General features: G+C 43.9%; 1 protein-coding gene across 9 annotated transcripts in view; it reads left to right on the plus strand.

Moving 5' to 3' along the window:
• clocka (clock circadian regulator a) overlaps positions 1 to 22,646 on the plus strand; it is an 88,630-nt gene that overhangs the window by 30,212 nt on the left and 35,772 nt on the right. For 6 of the 9 annotated variants that reach the window (XM_061888630.1, XM_061888631.1, XM_061888627.1 and 3 more), the window contains 6 exons: positions 3,268 to 3,330; positions 3,521 to 3,667; positions 8,518 to 8,649; positions 11,550 to 11,677; positions 11,909 to 12,080; positions 14,471 to 15,048. In XM_061888630.1, coding sequence (XP_061744614.1) covers positions 3,268 to 3,330; positions 3,521 to 3,667; positions 8,518 to 8,649; positions 11,550 to 11,677; positions 11,909 to 12,080; positions 14,471 to 14,608 — 780 coding nt within the window. In that variant the 3' untranslated portion in view covers positions 14,609 to 15,048. Of the gene's footprint in view, positions 1 to 3,267; positions 3,331 to 3,520; positions 3,668 to 8,517; positions 8,650 to 11,549; positions 11,678 to 11,908; positions 12,802 to 14,470; positions 15,049 to 22,646 lie in introns of those variants that run through there. The other 3 variants (XM_061888625.1, XR_009804528.1, XM_061888626.1) reach the window with 3 other exon arrangements.

The following is a 22,646-nucleotide window of genomic DNA, read 5'->3' on the forward strand; positions in this document are numbered from 1 at the left end:
TATTATCCATTGTCTGGAAGGGACTTATGTTGTCTGTAAGTTAAAGTGGAGTGGTTATTGTTTTTGCGGCACCGAGGGGTCACACTAGTTCATGGCGAATGAATGCGGACACATTTATTACTTTTGAATACAACTTTATATGTGTAAGTAATATGCAAGTATAATTTTTGATACTTCTTTATATTGACAAATGTGCTGTTTTGGACTTCATCCATCCATCCATTTTCTACCGTATGCTCCTTTCGGGGTCACGGGGGGCGGGTGCTGGAGCCTATCTCAGCTGCATTCAGACGGAAGGCGGGGTACACCTGTCAGGCTTTCCCCTGACAGTTTGTCTAAGTTTTAGTTTTTTTCCTCTGCATTTGTCTGTTTCCTCTGTGTTTATTTTGTCAGCTTCCTGTCTTGTTCCCTGAGTGCTGTGTTCCTCCTCAGCTGCGGCTGATTGGCACCTGGCCACACCTATTGCCAATCAGCCCGCACATAATTGTACCTGCTTTGTCTTGTGTCAGTGGCTGCATCATTGTATTGTCTTGTCGATGTCACATCTAGTCGCTCTTGTGATGTGTTATCGCTCCTGTCGTGTCGTACCCTGTCTTAGCAGCGTATCGGTAAGCTATATTCAGTTGATGTTTGTAGCTTACTGTTTTTTGTTTTCTGCTTTCGTTTTATTTTTCATTATACAACTACGACTTCTGTTTGCCAGTTCGCTACCCGCTAGCTTCCACGCTAACCTCCTGTTCGTTATTTTCTAGCTCCCAGGCTAGCTCCTTTTGTTTGATTATCCGCCTCGTGCGCGCTTTGTGTTTGTACCCTTTTGGTTTTGTTTTTGTCTTAGTATTTAATTAAATCATGTTTTCTCATTCCATGCCTGCCTCCATCTTTGCATCTTGGGGTTCGTCACCAAATAACTCTGACAACACCGTGGACAAGTCGCCACCTCTTTGCAGGTTTTGGACTGCAGTATTGTTTCATTAGGAACATTTAATGACATTTGTGATATTGTGTGCCTAGTTGTTGTGTAGCTGCTTGCATCAGTGATTTTAGATGCGAGGTGTTATAATCCGCTGGTATCGGACTGACATCCACCCCGAGTAAATACATTCTGTATATATTCCGAATGCAGCTGAGATAGGCTTTAGCTACCCCAGAAGGGACAAGCGGTAGGAAATGGATGGATGGATTTTTTTCTTCTTCTGTCACTTAAATGAAAATGGCTTTGATGGCTACAATCGGGCAGAAGGCGGTTTACACCCTGGACAAGTCGCTACCTCATCACAGGGCCAACACAGATAGACAGACAACATTCACACTCACATTCACACACTAGGGCCAACTTAGTGTTGCCAATCAACCTATCCCCAGGTGCATGTCTTTGGAATGTAGCTGAGATAGGCACCAGCGCCCCCCGCAACCCCAAAGGGAATAAGCGGTAAAAGATGGATGGATGGATGGATGGGTTTGATGGCTCGAAGTGGGGTGTGCTGCAGCTATAAATCCAGCAGAGGGCGCCATTTCACAGGTCAATATATGTGATGTTTGCCAGCAGCAAGATGCTTGGGGAAAAATGTTGTGAAAAAATATTTATATATTTTTTTATAAATAAGTGATGTTGGGCAACTGTTCACTAATGTGTAAAACTGACTTTAAAAACGGTAAAAGGCTTTTTTTTTTTTTTTTACTTTAGTAAAAATAGGCTTTTTTTTTTAGGGGTTTTGTCTTAACCTCTTAAGGCCCAAGCTATTTTTTTACATGCTTTTTTAAAATTTATTTCTCTGTGCTATTTGGGCTTATTGGACCCTAATTAGAATAAAAACTAAGAATCGTCTTTTGATATGATGTACTCAGTCCATAAGCACACAAACGTGTACTTCATGTTTAGTGACACGCTAATTATTTTTTTGGGCTTCACGGTGGCAGAGGGGTTAGTGCGTCTGCCTCACAATACGAAGTTCCTGCAGTCCTGGGTTCAAATCCAGGCTTGGGATCTTTCTGTGTGGAGTTTGCATGTTCTCCCCGTGAATGCGTGGGTTCCCTCCGGGTACTCCGGCTTCCTCCCACTTCCAAAGACATGCACCTGGGGATAGGTTGATTGGCAACACTAAATTGGCCCTAGTGTGTGAATGTTGTCTGTCTATCTGTGTTGGCCCTGCGATGAGGTGGCGACTTGTCCAGTGTGTACCCTGCCTTCCGCCCGATTGTAGCTGAGATAGGCGCCAGCGCCCCCCGCGACCCCGAAAGGGAATAAGCGGTAGAAAATGGATGGGTAATTATTTTTTTTTACTTTTTTTGCAAAAATTCCATTGTATGTTATACTCTTCTGACACCACTAGATGGCAGTATAAGTGTCCTAATAAGCGGCCATAAGACCCCAATTAGGTAGTGTACACAATTTTGGAAAGAATAGCTAAAAGGTGCCGTCCACACATGTGGCCACTAAGCCTTTAGTGTCACCGCGGTGAGGGATGTCTTGTCTTGTTTTTTTCTGTCTTGTGATTTGCATGTTTTATTCTGAAAAGCAACTCCTCTTGTTTCAAATCACGGGCCCTTCCTCTTGTGTCACCAGTCTGACGTCATCCCTGACCCTTGATTGTTTCCACCTGTTTCCCATTACCCTCATGTTTCACATAAGCCCATGCCTCCCCTTGTTCTGTGCCAGATTGTCTCGAGCTTTCGTGCCTCTCTACGTCCATGTCCATGCCTTGCCTCATCCCACGTCCACTTCCTTGGATCCAGAATTCCCACACTGTAATTTTGAGTTAACTTTTTCTCCTCCTCAGAGCGACTTTTGTTATCCAGCCTTTGTTCAACCGAAGTGGTTAGTTAAGATTTTTTTCTAACAATCTTTCCTTCCTCAAAGTTTTTGAGTGATTTTTCGTTTACCTTTATTAGATTAAGATTAGAGTAGAAATTTTAATAGTCATTGTTTTTCTTCCTCCTGTTGGAGCGTTTTATGTTAAGTTTTCATAGCAGATACGGCGCTAATTATAGTTTGTCTTTATTTTGGCATTTTCCTCCTTTTTAGGAGTGATTTTCGGTTGTTCCCCTTTTTGAACATTTTCCGCTGATCGTGTTTTGTTACTTAAAGATTGTGTATAACTCTAGCTCTGGAGGTTAAAGAGTTGTCAAAATAAAAGCTTTACTAAGAATCCCATCTCTGCATCTTAGTCCATTCCTTAGTCCAAGCCTGACATTTTAGAGGGGAATTACTGTAGTTGCAGCTCTGTTTTTTCTTCATGGGATGTTTAATATGTATTGGATCTGTTTTAGCCTAGAAGCACAACACAGATGTCGTCACAACAGGAACAACAACAAGTTCCAACAAATGCTCAAGTAAGACATATACTGATTATTATTGTGTCTGCAGTTTGCTGTACTGATACTGTGATATCATTCTGAGATGCTCCTGATAAACTGTGTCTCTGCGGGTCAGACTACAAGCACACTAATAACCAAATTGATCAATGAATGCCTATCAAAATTTTAGAAAGACAATTTTTGTTTGTTTGCTTGGGCTCTTCAGGTAGCCGTCCAGCTGGAATCCATGCAGCAGATGAAGACGCAGCTGGAGCAGCGCACACAAGAGATCGAGGCCAACATCCAGCGGCAGCTCGATGAGCTGTGGAGGATCCAGCAAGAGCTGCAGAGGGTCCAGGAGCAGGGTTGGCAGGTAAGGGATGGTCACACATCAACGCATCCATTTTTTTTTTCGAGTTTTTCTATCAATTACATTAGAATGCAAGGTACGCCGGATAGTCGATGTCAGGTTCAAACACTGATGACATCTATTAAACAAGACAAGAAGCAAGGAATCAAACAGAGACAGAATTCAATTTGGACTCAATATTGAGGAGAGTCGCCTCTACACTGTACCCTTGTACAGTATCTCAGCATGCTCTGGTGAAGGATTGTACTCCTCCTTCTTTATTTGACTTTCTCCGACCACATGACCACAGCTGCTTCCAGAAGGAAGTGGGTCGTAAACAGCATTGCCTTTGGTTACAGAACAGTTCAAAAGAAAAGGTCGTAAACACTTCATAGAAAAGGTTGTAAACGAGTTCAAAAAGAGGTTTGTAAATGAGTTCAAAAAGACGTTTGTAAAACAGTTGAAAAAGGGGTCGCCTGGAGGGGACTCCGGTCCTGCCTCCTCCTCGCTTCCGCAGTCCTTGGGAAAGACAATATCTTTCTGTTTGATTCTAATACATTAAAGACACAGGATCACCTGCATCTTGCAGCTCCCCTACACAGTGGAGTTTTACGAGGCTTCTTCTTGGTAGGTTTCAAAGACGGCTTTTGGTCTTCTTGCTGGGAACACTTTTCAACACAAAGTTGAAAACAAGTAAGTGCAAAAGTTGTGTGCTCATAGGAGTGCAACATTAGTGCATAAGTTGTGCGCCCACATATAAGTCCATCCATCCATCCATTTTCTACCGCTTATTCCCTTTCGGGGTCGCGGGGGGTGCTGGCGCCTATCTCAGCTACAACCTGGCGGAAGGCGGGGTACACCCTGGACAAGTCGCCACCTCATCGCAGGGCCAACACAGATAGACAGACAACATTCACACTCACATTCACACACTAGGGCCAATTTAGTGTTGCCAATCAACCTATCCCCAGGTGCATGTCTTTGGAGGTGGGAGGAAGCCGGAGTACCCGGAGGGAACCCACGCATTCACGGGGAGGACATGCAAACTCCACACAGAAAGATCCCGAGCCTGGACTTGAACCCAGGACTGCAGGACCTTCGTATTGTGAGGCAGACGCACTAACCCCTCTGCCACCGTGAAGCCCCAGTGCCTTGACACAACATACTTTTTGAAAACATTTAATCAGTGTTGGGTTCTGACGTTGATTTGACCTTTGAATGTTGGGTATTTCCCAACCAATATTCTACAACTCAAGTACAGCGTTGGATGAACATGCTTTTTGAGAACGTTTCATCAATGTTGGGTTCTGATGTCGATCTGATCATTGAATTTTTGGTCATTTCCCAACCAGTATTCTACAACTCAAATATAACTTAGGAACAACATACTTTTTGAGAAAATTGAATCAATGTTGGGTTCTGACGTTGATTTGACCTTGAATTTTTGGTCCTTTCCCAACCAATTTTCTACAACACAAAAACAACATTGAAACAACATGCTTTTTGACAACATTCAATCAATGTTGGGTTCTGACGTTGATTTGACCTTGGATTTTTGGTCATTTCCCAACCAATATTCTACAACACAACAACAACATTGAATAAACAAACTTTTTGACGTTTCATCAATGTTGGGTTCTGACGTTGATTTGACCGTTGAATGTTGGTCATTTCCCAACCAGTATTCTACAACTCAAATGTAACGTTGGAACAACGTGCTTTTTGACAACGTTTATTCAATGTTGGGTTCTGACATTGATTTGACCATTGAATGTAAGTCATTTCCCAACCAATATTCTACAACACAAAAACAATGTTGAAACAACACACTTTTTGAGAACGTTTAATCAATGTTGGGTTCTGACGTTGATTTGACCATTGAATGTTGGTCATTTCCCAACCAATATTCTACAACTCAAATGTAACGTAGGAAAAACATACTTTTTGAGAACGTTTAATCAGTGTTGGGTTCTGACGTTGATTATTACATATAAGTATGTAAAAAAAAAAAAGTGCACAAGTGCTAAAACTCCTCGCTCTGAGATTTTTAGGATAAGTTAGGAGCTCTTTGAGAGGATTCTCATTATCTTTCATTTTGTTTTGTTTTATTTTGTAGTTTATTGTCAAAATATACGTTCCCATTGTCCACTTAAATATTTCTAAGATATTTTCTTTATTCATAGACAAGGGATTCCCTTCTGGTTTGAATGTAACTTAGATATTGGGTTTCACTATGTAAAGCGCTTTGAGTCACTAGAGAAAAAAGCGCTATATAAATATAATTCACTTCACTTCACTTCTGTGATTGGTCATTTCTATGGACACAGAAATGACGTCACCTAAAACTCCATTTACGGCACATAGTAATGTCGTAATTCAGCTCTGAGTGTGACACTTAAGATTCCGTCCTACACTTCGCTGAAAGTGTGAGTAAGACGTTTGATAACTAACTTTTAAGTGCAGCTTTCAGCGAAGAATTTCTTTACTCATAAGTCAACTCTTAGCAGACTTCTTATGAGTAATTCTAATACGGATATTATTGATAAATACGGCCCCAGGTCTGATCTACATCTACTGTTGTGAGCAAAATTATTCAACCCCCACACAATTTTGGTGTTTTAGCAAGTTGGACATTTATTCCGTATTTTGTTAATAGTCATATCAAATAAAGATGTGTCAAATAGACAAATGCAACTTAAATTGTAACACTGTATTTTACAAAATACCAAAAAAGGACATTTTTCTCAATATCTCATTGACAAAATGATTCAACCCCCTCGTTACATGCATCCTTAGTACTTAGTAGAACACCCTTTAGCAGTAATGACATCCTTCAAACGTGATACATAACCGGACACAAGCTTCTTGCAACCATCTACAGGTATTTTAGCCCATTCCTCTTGGGCAAAGGCCTCCAGTTCATTAAAATTCTTGGGCTTGCGTGCTGCAACTGCCTTCTTCAAGTCCCACCACAGGTTTTCTATAGGATTTAGGTCTGGCGACTGTGAAGGCCACTCCAGAGTCTTCCAGCCCTTCTTCTGCAACCACTCTGATGTTGATTTGGAGGTATGCTTGGGATCGTTGTCCTGTTGGAAGGTCCAACGTCTCCCAAGCCTCAGCTTCGTCACTGACTTCATGACATTTGCAGCTAATATATCCTGGTAGGAAATAGAATTCATAATGCCTTGAACGCGCTGGAGATTCCCGGTACCTGAGGCAGAGAAACAGCCCCAGAGCATGATTGACCCCCCACCATGCTTAACAGTAGGCAAGGTGTTCTTCTCTTTGTAAGCCTTATTTTTTCTCCTCCAGACATAACGTTGATTCATAGGCCCAAAGAGTTCCACTTTTGTCTCAGCACTCCATAGAACAGTTTCCCAAAACCTTTGGGGTTTGTCCAGATGATTTTTGGCATACTGGAGTATATTTTACTTGTGCCTGGTAGTCAGAAGTGGGGTGCGCCTGGGAGTTCTGGCATGGAGGCCTTCATCTCGTAGTGCGCGCCTTAATGTCTGGGACGAAACTTGCGTTCCCCCCTCTAAATGTCCTGTTGTAGTTCCTCAGCTATTACCCGGGGTTTTTTTTAACCACTGAACGCTTCAAATACCGGACAGCAGTTGCACACAGCATCCTCTTTCTACCACGCCCAGGCAGTGTTTCCACTGTGCCTTTAGCTTTAAACTGGCAGGCTTGTCCCTGGCAGTTTTGGTCTATGTCTTAGTTTTTCCTCTGCATTTGTCTTTAGTTCCTGTCAGCACTCTTATTTTGGTTCTGTTTCCTGTTTGTCTCCCTGAGTGCTGTGTAACCCTCAGCTGTGGCTGATTGGCACCTGGCCACACCTGGGATCAATCAGCCAGCCACTATTTAAGACCTGTTTTCTCCTCCAGTCAGGGCTGGATTATTATCGTGTCAATGTCATTTTCTACTTGTCATTCCTACTGGTCGTGTGAATGCAGCGTAGCGGTAAGCTATATTTGGTAGATGTTTTGTAGCTTATTGTTTTTTTTTTCCCTGCTTCCGATTAGTTTGTTCATAGCCCTTAGTTTGTTATATCTGCCCATGTGCGTGCTTTTTGTTTGTACCCTTTTGGTTTTGTTTTTGTCTTAGTATCTTTATTAAATCATGTTTACTTACCAAATACCTGCCTCCTTCTCTACATCTTGGGGTTCGACACCAAATAACCCTGACATAAACTTGCAAACTATGCTCCCAACTGTGTCTCTTGGAATGTGTAATGTCTTTGCTATTTTCTTATATCCATATCCTTTCTTACGAAGAGAAATTACCTCCTCTCTTGACTTCTTTGACCACTCCCTGGACTTCACCATGTTGCAAATACACCATTGACCATCTACAAGAAGCTGAACGTCTCAGTCTTTTTCAATCAGTTTAATTGTTGCTCGTTATGGTTCTAATCACATCTACAAGTGTTTTCAACACCTGATTGAAAAGACCTTATTCAAATTATGTTCGTAAGAGTTATGATCTTCAAGGGGTTGAATAATTTTGTCAATGAGATATTAAGAGAAATGACACTGTTTGGTATGTTACATATAATGTTGTAATTCATGTTGCATTTGTCTATTTAATTAATCTTTATTTGATATGACTATAAACAATATACGGAATAAATGTCCAACTTGCTAAAACACCAACATTGTGTGGGGGTTGAATAATTTTGATCACAACTGTATAAGCTATAGCGAATAAGATTGCAGGTTTTGGGTGGATTTACATGGTTCACTGTGACCAACTCATGGTTCTCCAACTCAAAATGTTTGCTCGCAACTTCGCTCTTATCTCAAAACACCCTCAAGTCGAAGCACTCTTCCTCTGTGACGTCACACAACTGTTTGTCGTGTGTTGTGTGGCAGGTGCTGGTGCAGAAAGCAGCCGCGGGACTGAACGCCAGTACGGCGCAGCAGGGGCCTACGCTCAGCATGCAGGGCCCGGCGGTCTCTGCGGGGCCAATGCAGAGCGCCACCCAACAGCAGAACACGGCACAGGTGAGACACACCTAACGCGCTGCACACAAATAACACATGTTTCGTACTGGCCAAACTTAGCCAGGTGTTTTTTTTTTTTTTTAATGCACTTTGCGTTCAGTCTATGACAGTGGTATTCAACCTTTTTTGAGCCAAGGCACATGTTTTTCGTTGAAAAAATCCGGAGGCACACCTCCAGCAGAAATCATTAAAAAACGAAACTCAGTTGACAGTAAAAAGTCGTTGTGGCAATTGTTGGATATGACTTTAAACCAGGGGTCGGGAACCTTTTTGGCTGAGAGCCATCAAAGCCAAAAATGTTAAAGTGTATTACCGTGAGAGCCATATAATATTTTTTAACACTGAATACAACTAAATGCATGCATGTTTTAAAGGCTAACTGTAATGAGATTTTCTTATTTAAACGGGGATAGCGGGTCCATTCTATGTGTCATACTTGATCATTTTGCGATATTGCCATATTTTTGCTGAAAGGATTTAGTAGAGAACATCGACGATAAAGTTCGCAACTTTTGGTCGCTAATAAAAAAGCCTTGCCTGTGCCGGAAGTAGCAGACGATGTGCGCGTGACGTCACGGGTTGTGGAGCTCCTCACATCTGAACATTGTTTACAATCATGGCCACCAGCAGCGAGAGCGATTCGGGCCGAGAAAGCAACGATTTCCCCATTAATTTGAGCCATGATCAAAGATTCGTGGATGAGGAAAGTGAGCGTGAAGGACTAAAAAAAAAAAAAAACTAGACGGCAGAGCGATTCAGATGTTATTAGACAAATTTACTAGGATAATTCTGGAAAATCCCTTATCTGCTCAGTGTGTTACAAGTGTTTTAGTGAGATTATATGGTCGTACATGTACAACCTGAAAGTCGGAGGGGTGTGGCCACGGGTGTGGTGACCGCCAGTGTCTCCGAGGAAATCCACGTTTCCCGACGAGAAGAAGGCGGCCGGGCTGAGATTATTTTTTTCCCTGCTCCACGGTGGAAGCATCCGACAGTCGGGGGCGGCCGGTGGGAGGAGGCAAGAGAGTCCGCAGCTGCCTCTTTGACAGGTGCAGGAGGAACGACGCAAGCTCTCTGCTCATGTCTACGGTAAGAGCCGACTTATTACCACCATTTTCTCATCAAAACCTGCCATTCGACATTCGGTAGTGAACCATGTTTGCTTGACCCTCTCTTCCACAGTAAAGCTTCACCGTCATCTTTCGGGAATGTAAACAATGAAACACCGGCTGTGTTCGTGTTGCTAAAGGCGGCGGCAATATACCGCTTCCCACCTACAGCTTTCTTCTTTGACGTCTCCATTTTTCGTTGAACAAATTGCAAAAGATTCAGCAACACAGAGTCCAGAATACTGTGGAATTATGCGATGAAAAGAGACGACTTATAGCTGTGAACGGTGCTGGAACAAAATGTCCTCTACAATGCGTGACGTCACGCGCACGCGTCATCATACCGCAAAGTTTTAGCATGATACTGCCGCGGGAAATTTAAAATTGTAATTTAGTAAACTAAAAAGGCCGTATTGGCATGTGTTGCAATGTTAATATTTCATCATTGATATATAAACTATCAGACTGTGTGGTCGGTAGTAGTGGGTTTCAGTAGACCTTTAAGTAAGACCAACATTTTTAGAGTATAATAAGTCTTATTTTTTTTATAACATTTTTATTCTGACGCTAACCATCCATCCATCCATCCATTTTCTACCGGTTATTCCATTTGGGGTCACAGGGGGCACTGGTGCCTATCTCAGCTACAATCGGGCGGAAGGCGGGTACACCCTGGACAAGTCGAGACGCTAACCAATAATAAAAATAAAATACTTCTTGAACACGGATGGATGGATTAAAATGCTTAAGAATGGTTTATATTTAATATATTTTACATTGTATTTTTAGAGAAAAAATACAACCTTAAAAATGATTTTAGGATTTTTAAACACATGTACCTTTTTACCTTTTAAATTATTTCCTCTTCTTTCCTGACAATTTAAATCAATGTTCAAGTATATATATTTTTTTTATTATTGTAAAGAATAATAAATACATTTTATTGAATTCTTCATTTGGGTTTTTTTTTTTTCGATGAATATTTGTGAAATATTTCTTCAAACTTATGACTAAAATAAAAAAAAATATTCTGGCAAATCTAGAAAATCTTTAGAATCAAATTTAAATATTATTTCAAAGTCTTTTGAATTTCTTTTAACATTTTTCTTCTGGAAAATCTAGAAGAAATAATGATTTGTCTTTGTTAGAAATATAGCTTGGTCCAATTTGTTATATATTCTAACAAAGTGCAGAGTGGATTTTAACTTTTTTAAAACATGTCATCAAAATTCTAAAATTATTTTTTAATCAGGAAAAATTAGTAATGATGTTCCATAAATTATTTTATTTTTTCAAAAAGATTCGAATTAGCTAGTTTTTCTCCATTTTTTTCAGTTGAATTTTGAATTTTAAACAGTTGAAATTGAAGATAAACTGTTTCAAAGTTTTATTTTCATTTTTTTTTCCTGTTTTCTCCTCTTTTAAACCATTCAATTAAGTGTTTTTTCTCATAACTTATTCTCTACAAAAAACGTTCCGTAAAAGAAAAAAAAATCGTACGACGGAATGACAGACAGAAATACCCATTTTTTTTACATATATATAGAATTATTTATTAAAGGTAAATTGAGCAAATTGGCTATTTCTGGCAATTTATTTAAGTGTGTATCAAACTGGTAGCCCTTCGCATTAATCAGTACCCAGGAAGTAGCTCTTGGTTTCAAAAAGGTTGGTGACCCCTGTCCTAGAAGAAGAAATACAAGTGGTGTAGGAGTGAAGCGGTACTAGCAAAAAAAAATTCTTCAAAGTTATCAGGTTTGTATTTGAACACTGATATGTGTTCTTCTGCAGCCTCCACAGGGTACGCTGTCGGCTTCGAGTCTCTACAACACCGTGATGATCCAGCAACAAAACCCGGCAAACGTGCAGCAGATTGCGTCAAACGCTCCTGCTATGTTCACGCAGGATGCCCATATTAGGTCTGCATCTTCTTCCTGTTATGGTAAACCCGCCTCGATGCTGGAAATGAGACTCTTAACCATATTTTTTGCAACAGCAAATAACTGCTAGTCTCAAGAAACGGCTGTGGCTGTAGGCAACCTCCTGACGTGTTTATTTTATTGAACCCTAAAAATAGCTTTATTTATGTATTGCGAGTGTCTTTTTGCTATATTTACAGTATGCATCTATTTGATATGCTGGTTTCCCAGCGCTCGGCAGCTGCTCACCAAATGGGTCACGGGACACATGGCGTGCGGCGCCGTCATGGTCCCGTCCACCATGTTCATGGGCCAGGTGGTGACCGCTTTCACTCCGCAACCGGGACGGACGCAGAGCATCAGCATTTCCCATCAGCCACCAGCAGCACCTCAGCAGGAGCAGGTACACAGGAAGTCCGGTCTCACACACTGTTTAAAGGCCTACTGAAAGGAGATTTTCTTATTCAAACGGGGATAGCAGGTCCATTCTGTGTGTCATACTTGATCATTTTGCGATATTGCCATATTTTCGCTGAAAGGATTTAGTAGAGAACATCCACGATAAAGTTTGCAACTTTTGGTCGCTAATAAAAAAGCCTTGCCTGTACCGGAAGTAGCAGATGATGTGCGCGTGACGTCACGGGTTGTGAAGCTCCTCACATCTGAACATTGTTTACAATTATGGCCACCAGCAGCGAGAGCGATTCAGACCGAGGAACCGACGATTTCCCCATTAATTTGAGCGAGGATGACAGATTCGTGGATAAGGAAAGTGAGAGTGAAGGACTAGGAAGAAAAAAAAGATGAGGGCAGTGGGAGCGATTCAGATGTTGTTAGACACATTTACTAGGATAATTCTGGAAAATCCCTTATCTGCCTATTGTGTTACTAGTGTTTTAGTGAGATTATATGGTCGCACCTGAAAGTCGGGGGGGTGTGGTGACCGCCAGTGTCTCCGAGGGAAGCCACGTTTCTCAACGAGGCAAGGCAGCCGGGCTGAGATTGTTTTTTTTTCCCCCTCCTCCACGGTGTAAACATCCGACGGTCGGGGGCGGCCGGTGGGAGGAGGCAAGAGAGTACGCAGCTGCAGGAGGAACGACGCAAGCTCTCCACACATCTCTACGGTAAGAGCCGACTTATTACCACCATTTTCTCACCGAAACCTGCTGGTTGACATGTGGTAGGGAACCATGTTCGCTTGACCGCTCTGTTCCATAGTAAAGTTTCACGATCATCTTTCGGGAACGTAAACAAGGAAACACCGGTTGTGTTTGTGTTGCTAAAGGCGGCCGCAATACACCACTTTTCACCTACATCTTTCTTCTTTGACGTCTCCACTATTAATTGAACAAATTGCAAAAGATTCAGCAACACAGATGTCCAGAATACTGTGTAATTATGCGATTAAAGCAGACTACTTATAGCTGGGATCGGGGTGAATCAAAGTGTCCGCTACAATCCGTGACGTCACGCGTCATCATACCGCGACGTTTTCAACAGGATACTTTGCACCGAAATTTAAAATTGCAATTTAGTAAACTAAAAAGGCCGTATTGGCATGTGTTGCAATGTTAATATTTCATCATTGATATATAAACTATCAGACTGCGTGGTTGGGAGTAGTGGGTTTCAGTAGGCCTTTAAGTTAGCATGTTCAAATAATTCTCACCAAAGCACTTTTACTTTAAGACTAATTTTTTTAAAGCTATGTTTCAACCTCACACACTTTAAAAAAAAAAATTCATTAATGCAAAAAAGTACCTTAATTTGTGGCTTTTTCTTTCCTAATATCTGAAACATGAAAGAAAATATTTTTGCGGGGGAAAAAAAATCACAAAAGGTCAAAAAATTTGTATTTTTTTTTGTGGCGCTTTTTGTCAATTTGTTTTTGTAACATAAAACTCTTTAAAAAAAAAAAAAAAAAAAAAAAGTTTTTTATCAAATATTTTATATGTATTTTTTATAGATAATGAATAAAACATTTTTATAGATTATAAATGTAAAAATAATAGTTCTTACTGTGATTCAATAAATCACAACTTTTTGTTGATGAAGTGAATTATATTTATATAGCGCTTTTCTCTAGTGACTCAAAGCGCTTTACATAGTGAAACCCAATATCTAAGTTACATTTAAACCAGTGTGGGTGGCACCAGGAGCAGGTGGGTAAAGTGTCTTGCCCAAAGACACAACGGCAGTGACTAGGATGGCGGAAGCGGGGATCGAACCCGCTCTACCAACCGAGCTACACCGAGAAAAAACTACGGGCGGTTACCGTATTTCCTTGAATTGCCGCCGGGGCGCTAATTAATTCAAAACCTCTCCTCACCCCTGCTCTTACCAAAAGCATGCGCTAATTATTTTAAAACTTCTTCTCACTCCGGCACTTACCAAAGGCATGCAGTAGAAATTTGAGTGTGATGTAAGCTTGGACCTTAAATCCTACTGAATAGCTCTTAATCTTCTTCCCTTTATGCGATTTCAAATTACCGTTATTGAAATCAGCCTCCTCCATTTTGAAAATGATGACAGGGGAAGTGTCACTTGTGACGTCACGAGTTTGAGCAGGCAGTAATACTAAGCATGCGCTAATTATTTTGGGAAGCAAGTTTGACCCGGCAGTAATATACATATATAGAGAGGCATGTATGCCATTAAACTGCCATCAATAATACAAAATAAAAGTTTGTCTTAACAAATTAAACAATATCGCTTTATACTGAATTTAGAGCAATACGATTTTTTTGGGGGGATGAATGATTATTTTTCTTGTGTCTTAAAAAAAAAAAAAAGTCTCACCTGGTGCTCAAGGCTCTGCAAATGGTCCATGGAGGTCAGCCCGCACAGCTCATCATGCCGGAGGCGTTCCCTTTGCAGCAGGCTGGAGCCTACTCAAGCACGATCAACAACAACCACAACAATCTCTCTTAACATAACACAAACAAACTGCAACAACAGCCCCCCAACACTTTGCCCAATCATTCAGTGTCGCAGCTGCAGTAGCAGTTTACAGCCACCAGAGGGCAGACCGGACACTGCACTAAAAGAGTCGCGTTTGGACTATTCAACGCCAAAAAGGCTGCGATGGCGCCCTCGTGTGGCAGGAAGAAGAGAACGGCAAGAATACAAAGCCGCGCCCCCTCTTTTTGTGCGTTTGCGCTTGTTTACTTTTAACGCAGTTATGCAAAAAATCAGCTTCATCATTGTTAAATATGCTGATTGGAGTCCTTTCGTGGTCCAGATTTACTGTACACATCATGTAAATACATATTGGAGCTATAACTACTATTTTATATTGAGAGGAATGCTCTTTTTCTAGTATTGGAAGACGAAAAAAAAAAACCCGTTTCATTTCCACCGATTGTCTGAAAGCGTGAAAGTTGAGTGAATGACAGCATTTCAACATATTTATGCTCCTGCAGTATTCATAAAATAAATCAGTGTTTACATTGTTCTGTTTTATATATGTAGTGAGGTCACCAAGTCCCAGGGGTCAGATATATATATATATATATATATATATATATATATATATATATATATATATATATATATATATATATATATATATATATATATATATATATATATATATATATATATATATATATATATATATATATATATATATATATATATATATATATATATATATATATATATATATATATATATATATATATAGTTTCAATTCCCACCTCCGGAAGAACTTTGAACATGTCACGAGGGAGGTGCTGGACATTGAGTCCGAGTGGACCATGTTCCGCACCTCTATTGTCGAGGCGGCAGATCGGAGCTGTGGCCGCAAGGTAGTTGGTGCCTGTCGGGGCGGCAATCCTAAAACCCCTTGGTGGACACCAGCGGTGAGGGATGCCGTCAAGCTGAAGAAGGAGTCCTATCGGGTCCTTTTGGCTCATAGGACTCCGGAGGCAGTGGACAGGTACCGACAGGCCAAGCGGTGTGCAGCTTCAGCGGTCGCGGAGGCAAAAACTCGGACATGGGAAGAGTTCGGGGAAGCCATGGAAAACGACTTCCGGACAGCTTCGAAGCGATTCTGGACCACCGTCCGCCGCCTCAGGAAGGGGAAGCAGTGCACTATCAACACCGTGTATGGTGCGGATGGTGTTCTGCTGACCTCGACTGCGGATGTTGTGGATAGGTGGAAGGAATACTTCGAAGACCTCCTCAATCCCACCAACACGTCTTCCTATGAGGAAGCAGTGCCTGGGGAATCTGTGGTGGACTCACCTATTTCTGGGGCTGAGGTCGCTGAGGTAGTTAAAAAGCTCCTCGGTGGCAAGGCCCCAGGGGTGGACGAGATCCGCCCGGAGTTCCTTAAGGCTCTGGATGCTGTGGGGCTGTCTTGGTTGACAAGACTTTGCAGCATCGCGTGGACATCGGGGGCGGTACCTCTGGATTGGCAGACCGGGGTGGTGGTTCCTCTCTTTAAGAAGGGGGACCGGAGGGTGTGTTCCAACTATCGTGGGATCACACTCCTCAGCCTTCCCGGTAAGGTTTATTCAGGTGTACTGGAGAGGAGGCTACGTCGGATAGTCGAACCTCGGATTCAGGAGGAACAGTGTGGTTTTCGTCCTGGTCGTGGAACTGTGGACCAGCTCTATACTCTCGGCAGGGTTCTTGAGGGTGCATGGGAGTTTGCCCAACCAGTCTACATGTGCTTTGTGGACTTGGAGAAGGCATTCGACCGTGTCCCTCGGGAAGTCCTGTGGGGAGTGCTCAGAGAGTATGGGGTATCGGACTGTCTTATTGCGGCGGTCCGTTCCCTGTACGATCAGTGCCAGAGCTTGGTCCGCATTGCTGGCAGTAAGTCGAACACATTTCCAGTGAGGGTTGGACTCCGCCAAGGCTGTCCTTTGTCACCGATTCTGTTCATAACTTTTATGGACAGAATTTCTAGGCGCAGTCAAGGCGTTGAGGGGTTCCGGTTTGGTAACCGCAGGATTAGGTCTCTGCTTTTTGCAGATGATGTGGTCCTGATGGCTTCATCTGACCGGGATCTTCAGCTCTCGCTGGATCGGTTCGCAGCCGAGTGTGAAGCGACCGGAATGAGAATCAGCACCTCCAAGTCCGAGTCCATGGTTCTCGCCCGGAAAAGGGTGGAGTGCCATCTCCGGGTTGGGGAGGAGACCATGCCCCAAGTGGAGGAGTTCAAGTACCTAGGAGTCTTGTTCACGAGTGAGGGAAGAGTGGATCGGGAGATCGACAGGCGGATCGGTGCGGCGTCTTCAGTAATGCGGACGTTGTACCGGTCCGTTGTGGTGAAGAAGGAGCTGAGCCGGAAGGCAAAGCTCTCAATTTACCGGTCGATCTACGTTCCCATCCTCACCTATGGTCATGAGCTTTGGGTCATGACCGAAAGGATAAGATCACGGGTACAAGCGGCCAAAATGAGTTTCCTCCGCCGTGTGGCGGGGCTCTCCCTTAGAGATAGGGTGAGAAGCTCTGCCATCCGGGAGGAACTCAAAGTAAAGCCGCTGCTCCTTCACATCGAGAGGAGCCAGATGAGGTGGTTCGGGCATCTGGTCAGGATGCCACCCGAACGCCTCCCTAGGGAGGTGTTTAGGGCACGTCCAACCGGTAGGAGGCCACGGGGAAGACCCAGGACACGTTGGGAAGACTATGTCTCCCGGCTGGCCTGGGAACGCCTCGGGATCCCCCGGGAAGAGCTAGACGAAGTGGCTGGGGAGAGGGAAGTCTGGGTTTCCCTGCTTAGGCTGTTGCCCCCGCGACCCGACCTCGGATAAGCGGAAGATGATGGATGGATGGATGGATATATATATATATATGACTCCAGTTGTTATATGTATGTTTTATTATGTGGCAAACTTCCATCCATCCATCCTTTTTCTACCGCTTGTCCATTTTGGGGTCGCTGAAACCCAGGGGTCACCACCAGGTCGCCCGTAAGGACCAGATGAGTAGCCCGCTGGCCTGTTCTAAAAATAGCTCAAATAGCAGCACTTACCTGTGAGCTGCCTCTATTTTTTACATTGTATTTATTTACTAGCAAGCTGGTCTCGCTTTGCTCGACATTTTCAATTCTAAGAGAGACAAAACTCAAATAGAATTGAAAAATCCATGTAACTATTTTAAAGACTTGCTCTTTACTTGTTTGAATACATTTATTTTATTTTTTAGTTTGCTTCTCATAACTTTCAGAAAGACAATTTTAGAGAAAAAATACAACCTTAAAAATGATTTTAGGATTTTTACCTTTTAAATTCCTTCCTCTTCTTTCCTGACAATTTAAATCAACGTTCAAGTGAAAAAATAGTTATTGTAAGGAATAACACATTTCATTTTAATTCTTCACTTTAGCTTGTTTTTTCAACTAAAAATATTTGTGAAATATTTCTTCAAATTTATAATTAAAATAAAAAAAAAAATTCTGGCAAATCTAGAAAATCTTTAGAATCAAATTTAAACCTTATTTCAAAGTCTTTTGAATTCATTTTTTAAAAAAATTTCTGGAAAATCTAGAAGAAATAATGATTTGTCTTTGTTAGAAATATAGTTTGGTCCAATTTGTTATATATTCTAACGAAATGCAGATTGGATTTTAACCTATTTAAAATGATGTTCCATAAGTTCTTTTTTAAATTTTTTCAAAAAGATTCGAATTACCTAGTTTTTCTCTTCTTTTTTTTTCAGTTGAATTTTGAATTTTAAAGAGTCGAAATTGAAGATAAACTATGTTACAAAATCACATTTTAATTTTTTTTCCTGTTTTCTCCTCTTTTAAACCATTCAATGAAGTGTTTTTTTTTATCATTTATTCTCTACAAAAAACCTTCCATTAAAGGAAAAAAAAATGTTAGACGGAATGACAGATATAAATACCCATTTTATATATATATATATATATATATATCTCCTCTCTGAGCTGCAACCTTATCGTGGTAGAGGAGTTTGCGTGTCCCAATGATCCTAGGAGCTATGTTGTCCGGGGGCATAAAGCCCCCTGGTAGGGTCTCCCAAGGCAAACAGGTTCTAGGTGAGGGATCAGACAAAGAGCAGCTCGAAGACCTTTATGAAGAAGAAACATCATGGACCCAGATTTCCCTCGCCCGGACGCGGGTCACCGGGGCCCCCCTCTGGAGCCTGGCCCGGAGTTGGGGCACGATGGCGAGCGCCTGGTGGTCGGGCCTGTTCCCATGGGGCCCGGCCGGGCACAGCCCGAAGAGGCAACGTGGGTCCCCCCTCCAATGGGCTCACCGCCCATAGCAGGGGCCATAGAGGTCGGGTGCAATGTGAGCTGGGCGACAGCCGATGGCAGGGCACTTGGCGGTCCGATCCTCGGCTACAGAAGCTAGCTCTTGGGACGTGGAACGTCACCTCACTGGGGGGGAAGGAGCCTGAGCTAGTCCGCGAGGTAGAGAAGTTCCGGCTGGATATAGTCGGACTCACCTCGACGCACAGCAAGGGCTCTGGAACCAGTTCTCTCGAGAGGGACTGGACCCTCTTCCACTCTGGCGTTGCCGGCAGTGAGAGGCGACGGGCTGGGGTGGCAATTCTTGTTTCCCCCCGGCTTAAAGCCTGCACGTTGGAGTTCAACCCAGTGGACGAAAGGGTAGCCTCCCTCCGCCTTCGGGTGGGGGGACGGGTCCTGACTGTTGTTTGTGCTTATGCACCAAACAGCAGTTCAGAGTACCCACCCTTTTTGGGAACACTCGAGGGAGTACTGGAAAGTGCTCCCCCGGGTGATTCCCTTGTCCTACTGGGAGACTTCAACGCTCATGTTGGCAACGACAGTGAAACCTGGAGAGGCGTGATTGGGAAGAATGGCCGCCCGGGTCTGAACCCGAGTGGTGTTTTGTTATTGGACTTTTGTGCTCGTCACAGTTTGTCCATAACAAACACCATGTTCAAACATAAGGGTGTCCATATGTGCACTTGGCACCAGGACACCCTAGGCCGCAGTTCCATGATCGACTTTGTAGTTGTGTCATCGGATTTGCGGCCTCATGTTTTGGACACTCGGATGAAGAGAGGGGCGGAGCTTTCTACCGATCACCACCTGGTGGTGAGTTGGCTGCGATGGTGCGGGAGGATGCCGGACAGACCTGGGAGGCCCAAACGCATTGTGAGGGTCTGCTGGGAACGTCTGGCAAAGTCTCCTGTCAGACAAAGTTTCAATTCCCACCTCCGGAAGAACTTTGAACATGTCACGAGGGAGGTGCTGGACATTAAGTCCGAGTGGACCATGTTCCGCACCTCTATTGTCGAGGCGGCAGATCGGAGCTGTGGCCGCAAGGTAGTTGGTGCCTGTCGGGGCGGCAATCCTAAAACCCCTTAGTGGACACCAGCGGTGAGGGATGCCGTCAAGCTGAAGAAGGAGTCCTATCGGGTCCTTTTGGCTCATAGGACTCCGGAGGCAGTGGACAGGTACCGACAGGCCAAGCGGTGTGCAGCTTCAGCGGTCGCAAAAACTCGGACATGGGAAGAGTTCGGGGAAGCCATGGAAAACGACTTCCGGACGGCTTCGAAGCGATTCTGGACCACCATCCGCCGCCTCAGGAATGGGAAGCAGTGCACTGTCAACACCGTGTATGGTGCGGATGGTGTTCTGCTGACCTCGGCTGCGGATGTTGTGGATAGGTGGAAGGAATACTTCGAAGACCTCCTCAATCCCACCAACACGTCTTCCTATGAGGAAGCAGTGCCTGGGGAATCTGTGGTGGACTCTCCTATTTCTGGGGCTGAGGTCGCTGAGGTAGTTAAAAAGCTCCTCGGTGGCAAGGCCCCAGGGGTGGACGAGATCCGCCCGGAGTTCCTTAAGGCTCTGGATGCTGTGGGGCTGTCTTGGTTGACAAGACTTTGCAGCATCGCGTGGACATCGGGGGCGGTACCTCTGGATTGGCAGACCGGGGTGGTGGTTCCTCTCTTTAAGAAGGGGGACCGGAGGGTGTGTTCCAACTATCGTGGGATCACACTCCTCAGCCTTCCCGGTAAGGTTTATTCGGGTGTACTGGAGAGGAGGCTACGCCGGATAGTCGAACCTCGGATTCAGGAGGAACAGTGTGGTTTTCGTCCTGGTCGTGGAACTGTGGACTAGCTCTATACTCTCGGCAGGGTTCTTGAGGGTGCATGGGAGTTTGCCCAACCAGTCTACATATGCTTTGTGGACTTGGAGAAGGCATTCGACCGTGTCCCTCGGGAAGTCCTGTGGGGAGTGCTCAGAGAGTATGGGGTATCGGACTGTCTTATTGTGGCGGTCCGTTCCCTGTACAATCAGTGCCAGAGCTTGGTCCGCATTGCCGGCAGTAAGTCGAACACATTTCCAGTGAGGGTTGGACTCCGCCAAGGCTGTCCTTTGTCACCGATTCTGTTCATAACTTTTATGGACAGAATTTCTAGGCGCAGTCAAGGCGTTGAAGGGTTCCGGTTTGGTAACCGCAGGATTAGGTCTCTGCTTTTTGCAGATGATGTGGTCCTGATGGCTTCATCTGACCGGGATCTTCAGCTCTCGCTGGATCGGTTCGCAGCCGAGTGTGAAGCGACCGGAATGAGAATCAGCACCTCCAAGTCCGAGTCCATGGTTCTCGCCCGGAAAAGGGTGGAGTGCCATCTCCGGGTTGGGGAGGAGACCCTGCCCCAAGTGGAGGAGTTCAAGTACCTAGGAGTCTTGTTCACGAGTGAGGGAAGAGTGGATCGTAAGATCGACAGGCGGATCGGTGCGGCGTCTTCAGTAATGCGGACGTTGTACCGATCCGTTGTGGTGAAGAAGGAGCTGAGCCGGAAGGCAAAGCTCTCAATTTACCGGTCGATCTACGTTCCCATCCTCACCTATGGTCATGAGCTTTGGGTCATGACCGAAAGGATAAGATCACGGGTACAAGCGGCCGAAATGAGTTTCCTCCGCCGTGTGGCGGGGCTCTCCCTTAGAGATAGAGTGAGAAGCTCTGCCATCCGGGAGGAGCTCAAAGTAAAGCCGCTGCTCCTTCACATCGAGAGGAGCCAGATGAGGTGGTTCGGGCATCTGGTCAGGGTGCCACCCGAACGCCTCCCTAGGGAGGTGTTTAGGGCACGTCCAACCGGTAGGAGGCCACGGGGAAGACCCAGGAAACGTTGGGAAGACTATGTCTCCCGGCTGGCCTGGGAACGCCTCGGGATCCCCCGGGAAGAGCTAGACGAAGTGGCTGGGGAGAGGGAAGTCTGGGTTTCCCTGCTTAGGCTGTTGCCCCCGCGACCCGACCTCGGATAAGCGGAAGATGATGGATGGATGGATGGATATATATATATATATATATATTAAAGGTGAATTGAGCAAATCGGCTATTTCTGACAATTTATTTAAGTGTGTATCAAACTGGTAGCCCTTCACATTAATCAGTACCCAAGAAGTAGCTCTTGGTTTCAAAAAGGTTGGTGACCCCTGCTGAAGCCTATATCAGCTGCATTCAGGCGGAAGGCGGTGTACACCCAGGACAAGTAGCCCTCATCGCAGGGCCAACACAGATAGACAACATTCAGACACTAGAGCCAATTTAGTGTTGCCAATCAACCTATCTGCAGGTGCATGTTTTGGAGGTGGGAGGAAGCCAGAGTACCCGGAACACAGGGAGAACACGCAAACTCCACACAGAAACAACCTGAGCCCGGAAAATACATTAAATGAAATTTAATGATAAATGTTATTTAAATTCAGATATATATATATATATATATATACAATGAAATAATACTATTTACCGTTTTATGTAATTCATCCATCCATCCATTTCCTACCGCTTATTCCCTTTGGGGTCGCTAGTGCCTATCTCAGCTACAATCGGGCGGAAGGCAGTTTACACCCTGGACAAGTCGCCACCTCATCGCAGGGCCAACACAGATATCATACGTAATTCATTCAGTTGCCTTCGGTATTTCTGGTCTAACTCACTGCTGCCATCTGGTGTTCACATATGGTTAAAGTTCTACAGTGTGTAAACGTCAACAAAGTACAGTA

This window comes from Nerophis ophidion, linkage group LG26 (genome assembly GCF_033978795.1).
Source record: "Nerophis ophidion isolate RoL-2023_Sa linkage group LG26, RoL_Noph_v1.0, whole genome shotgun sequence".
NCBI classification, from domain to species: Eukaryota; Metazoa; Chordata; class Actinopteri; order Syngnathiformes; family Syngnathidae; genus Nerophis; species Nerophis ophidion.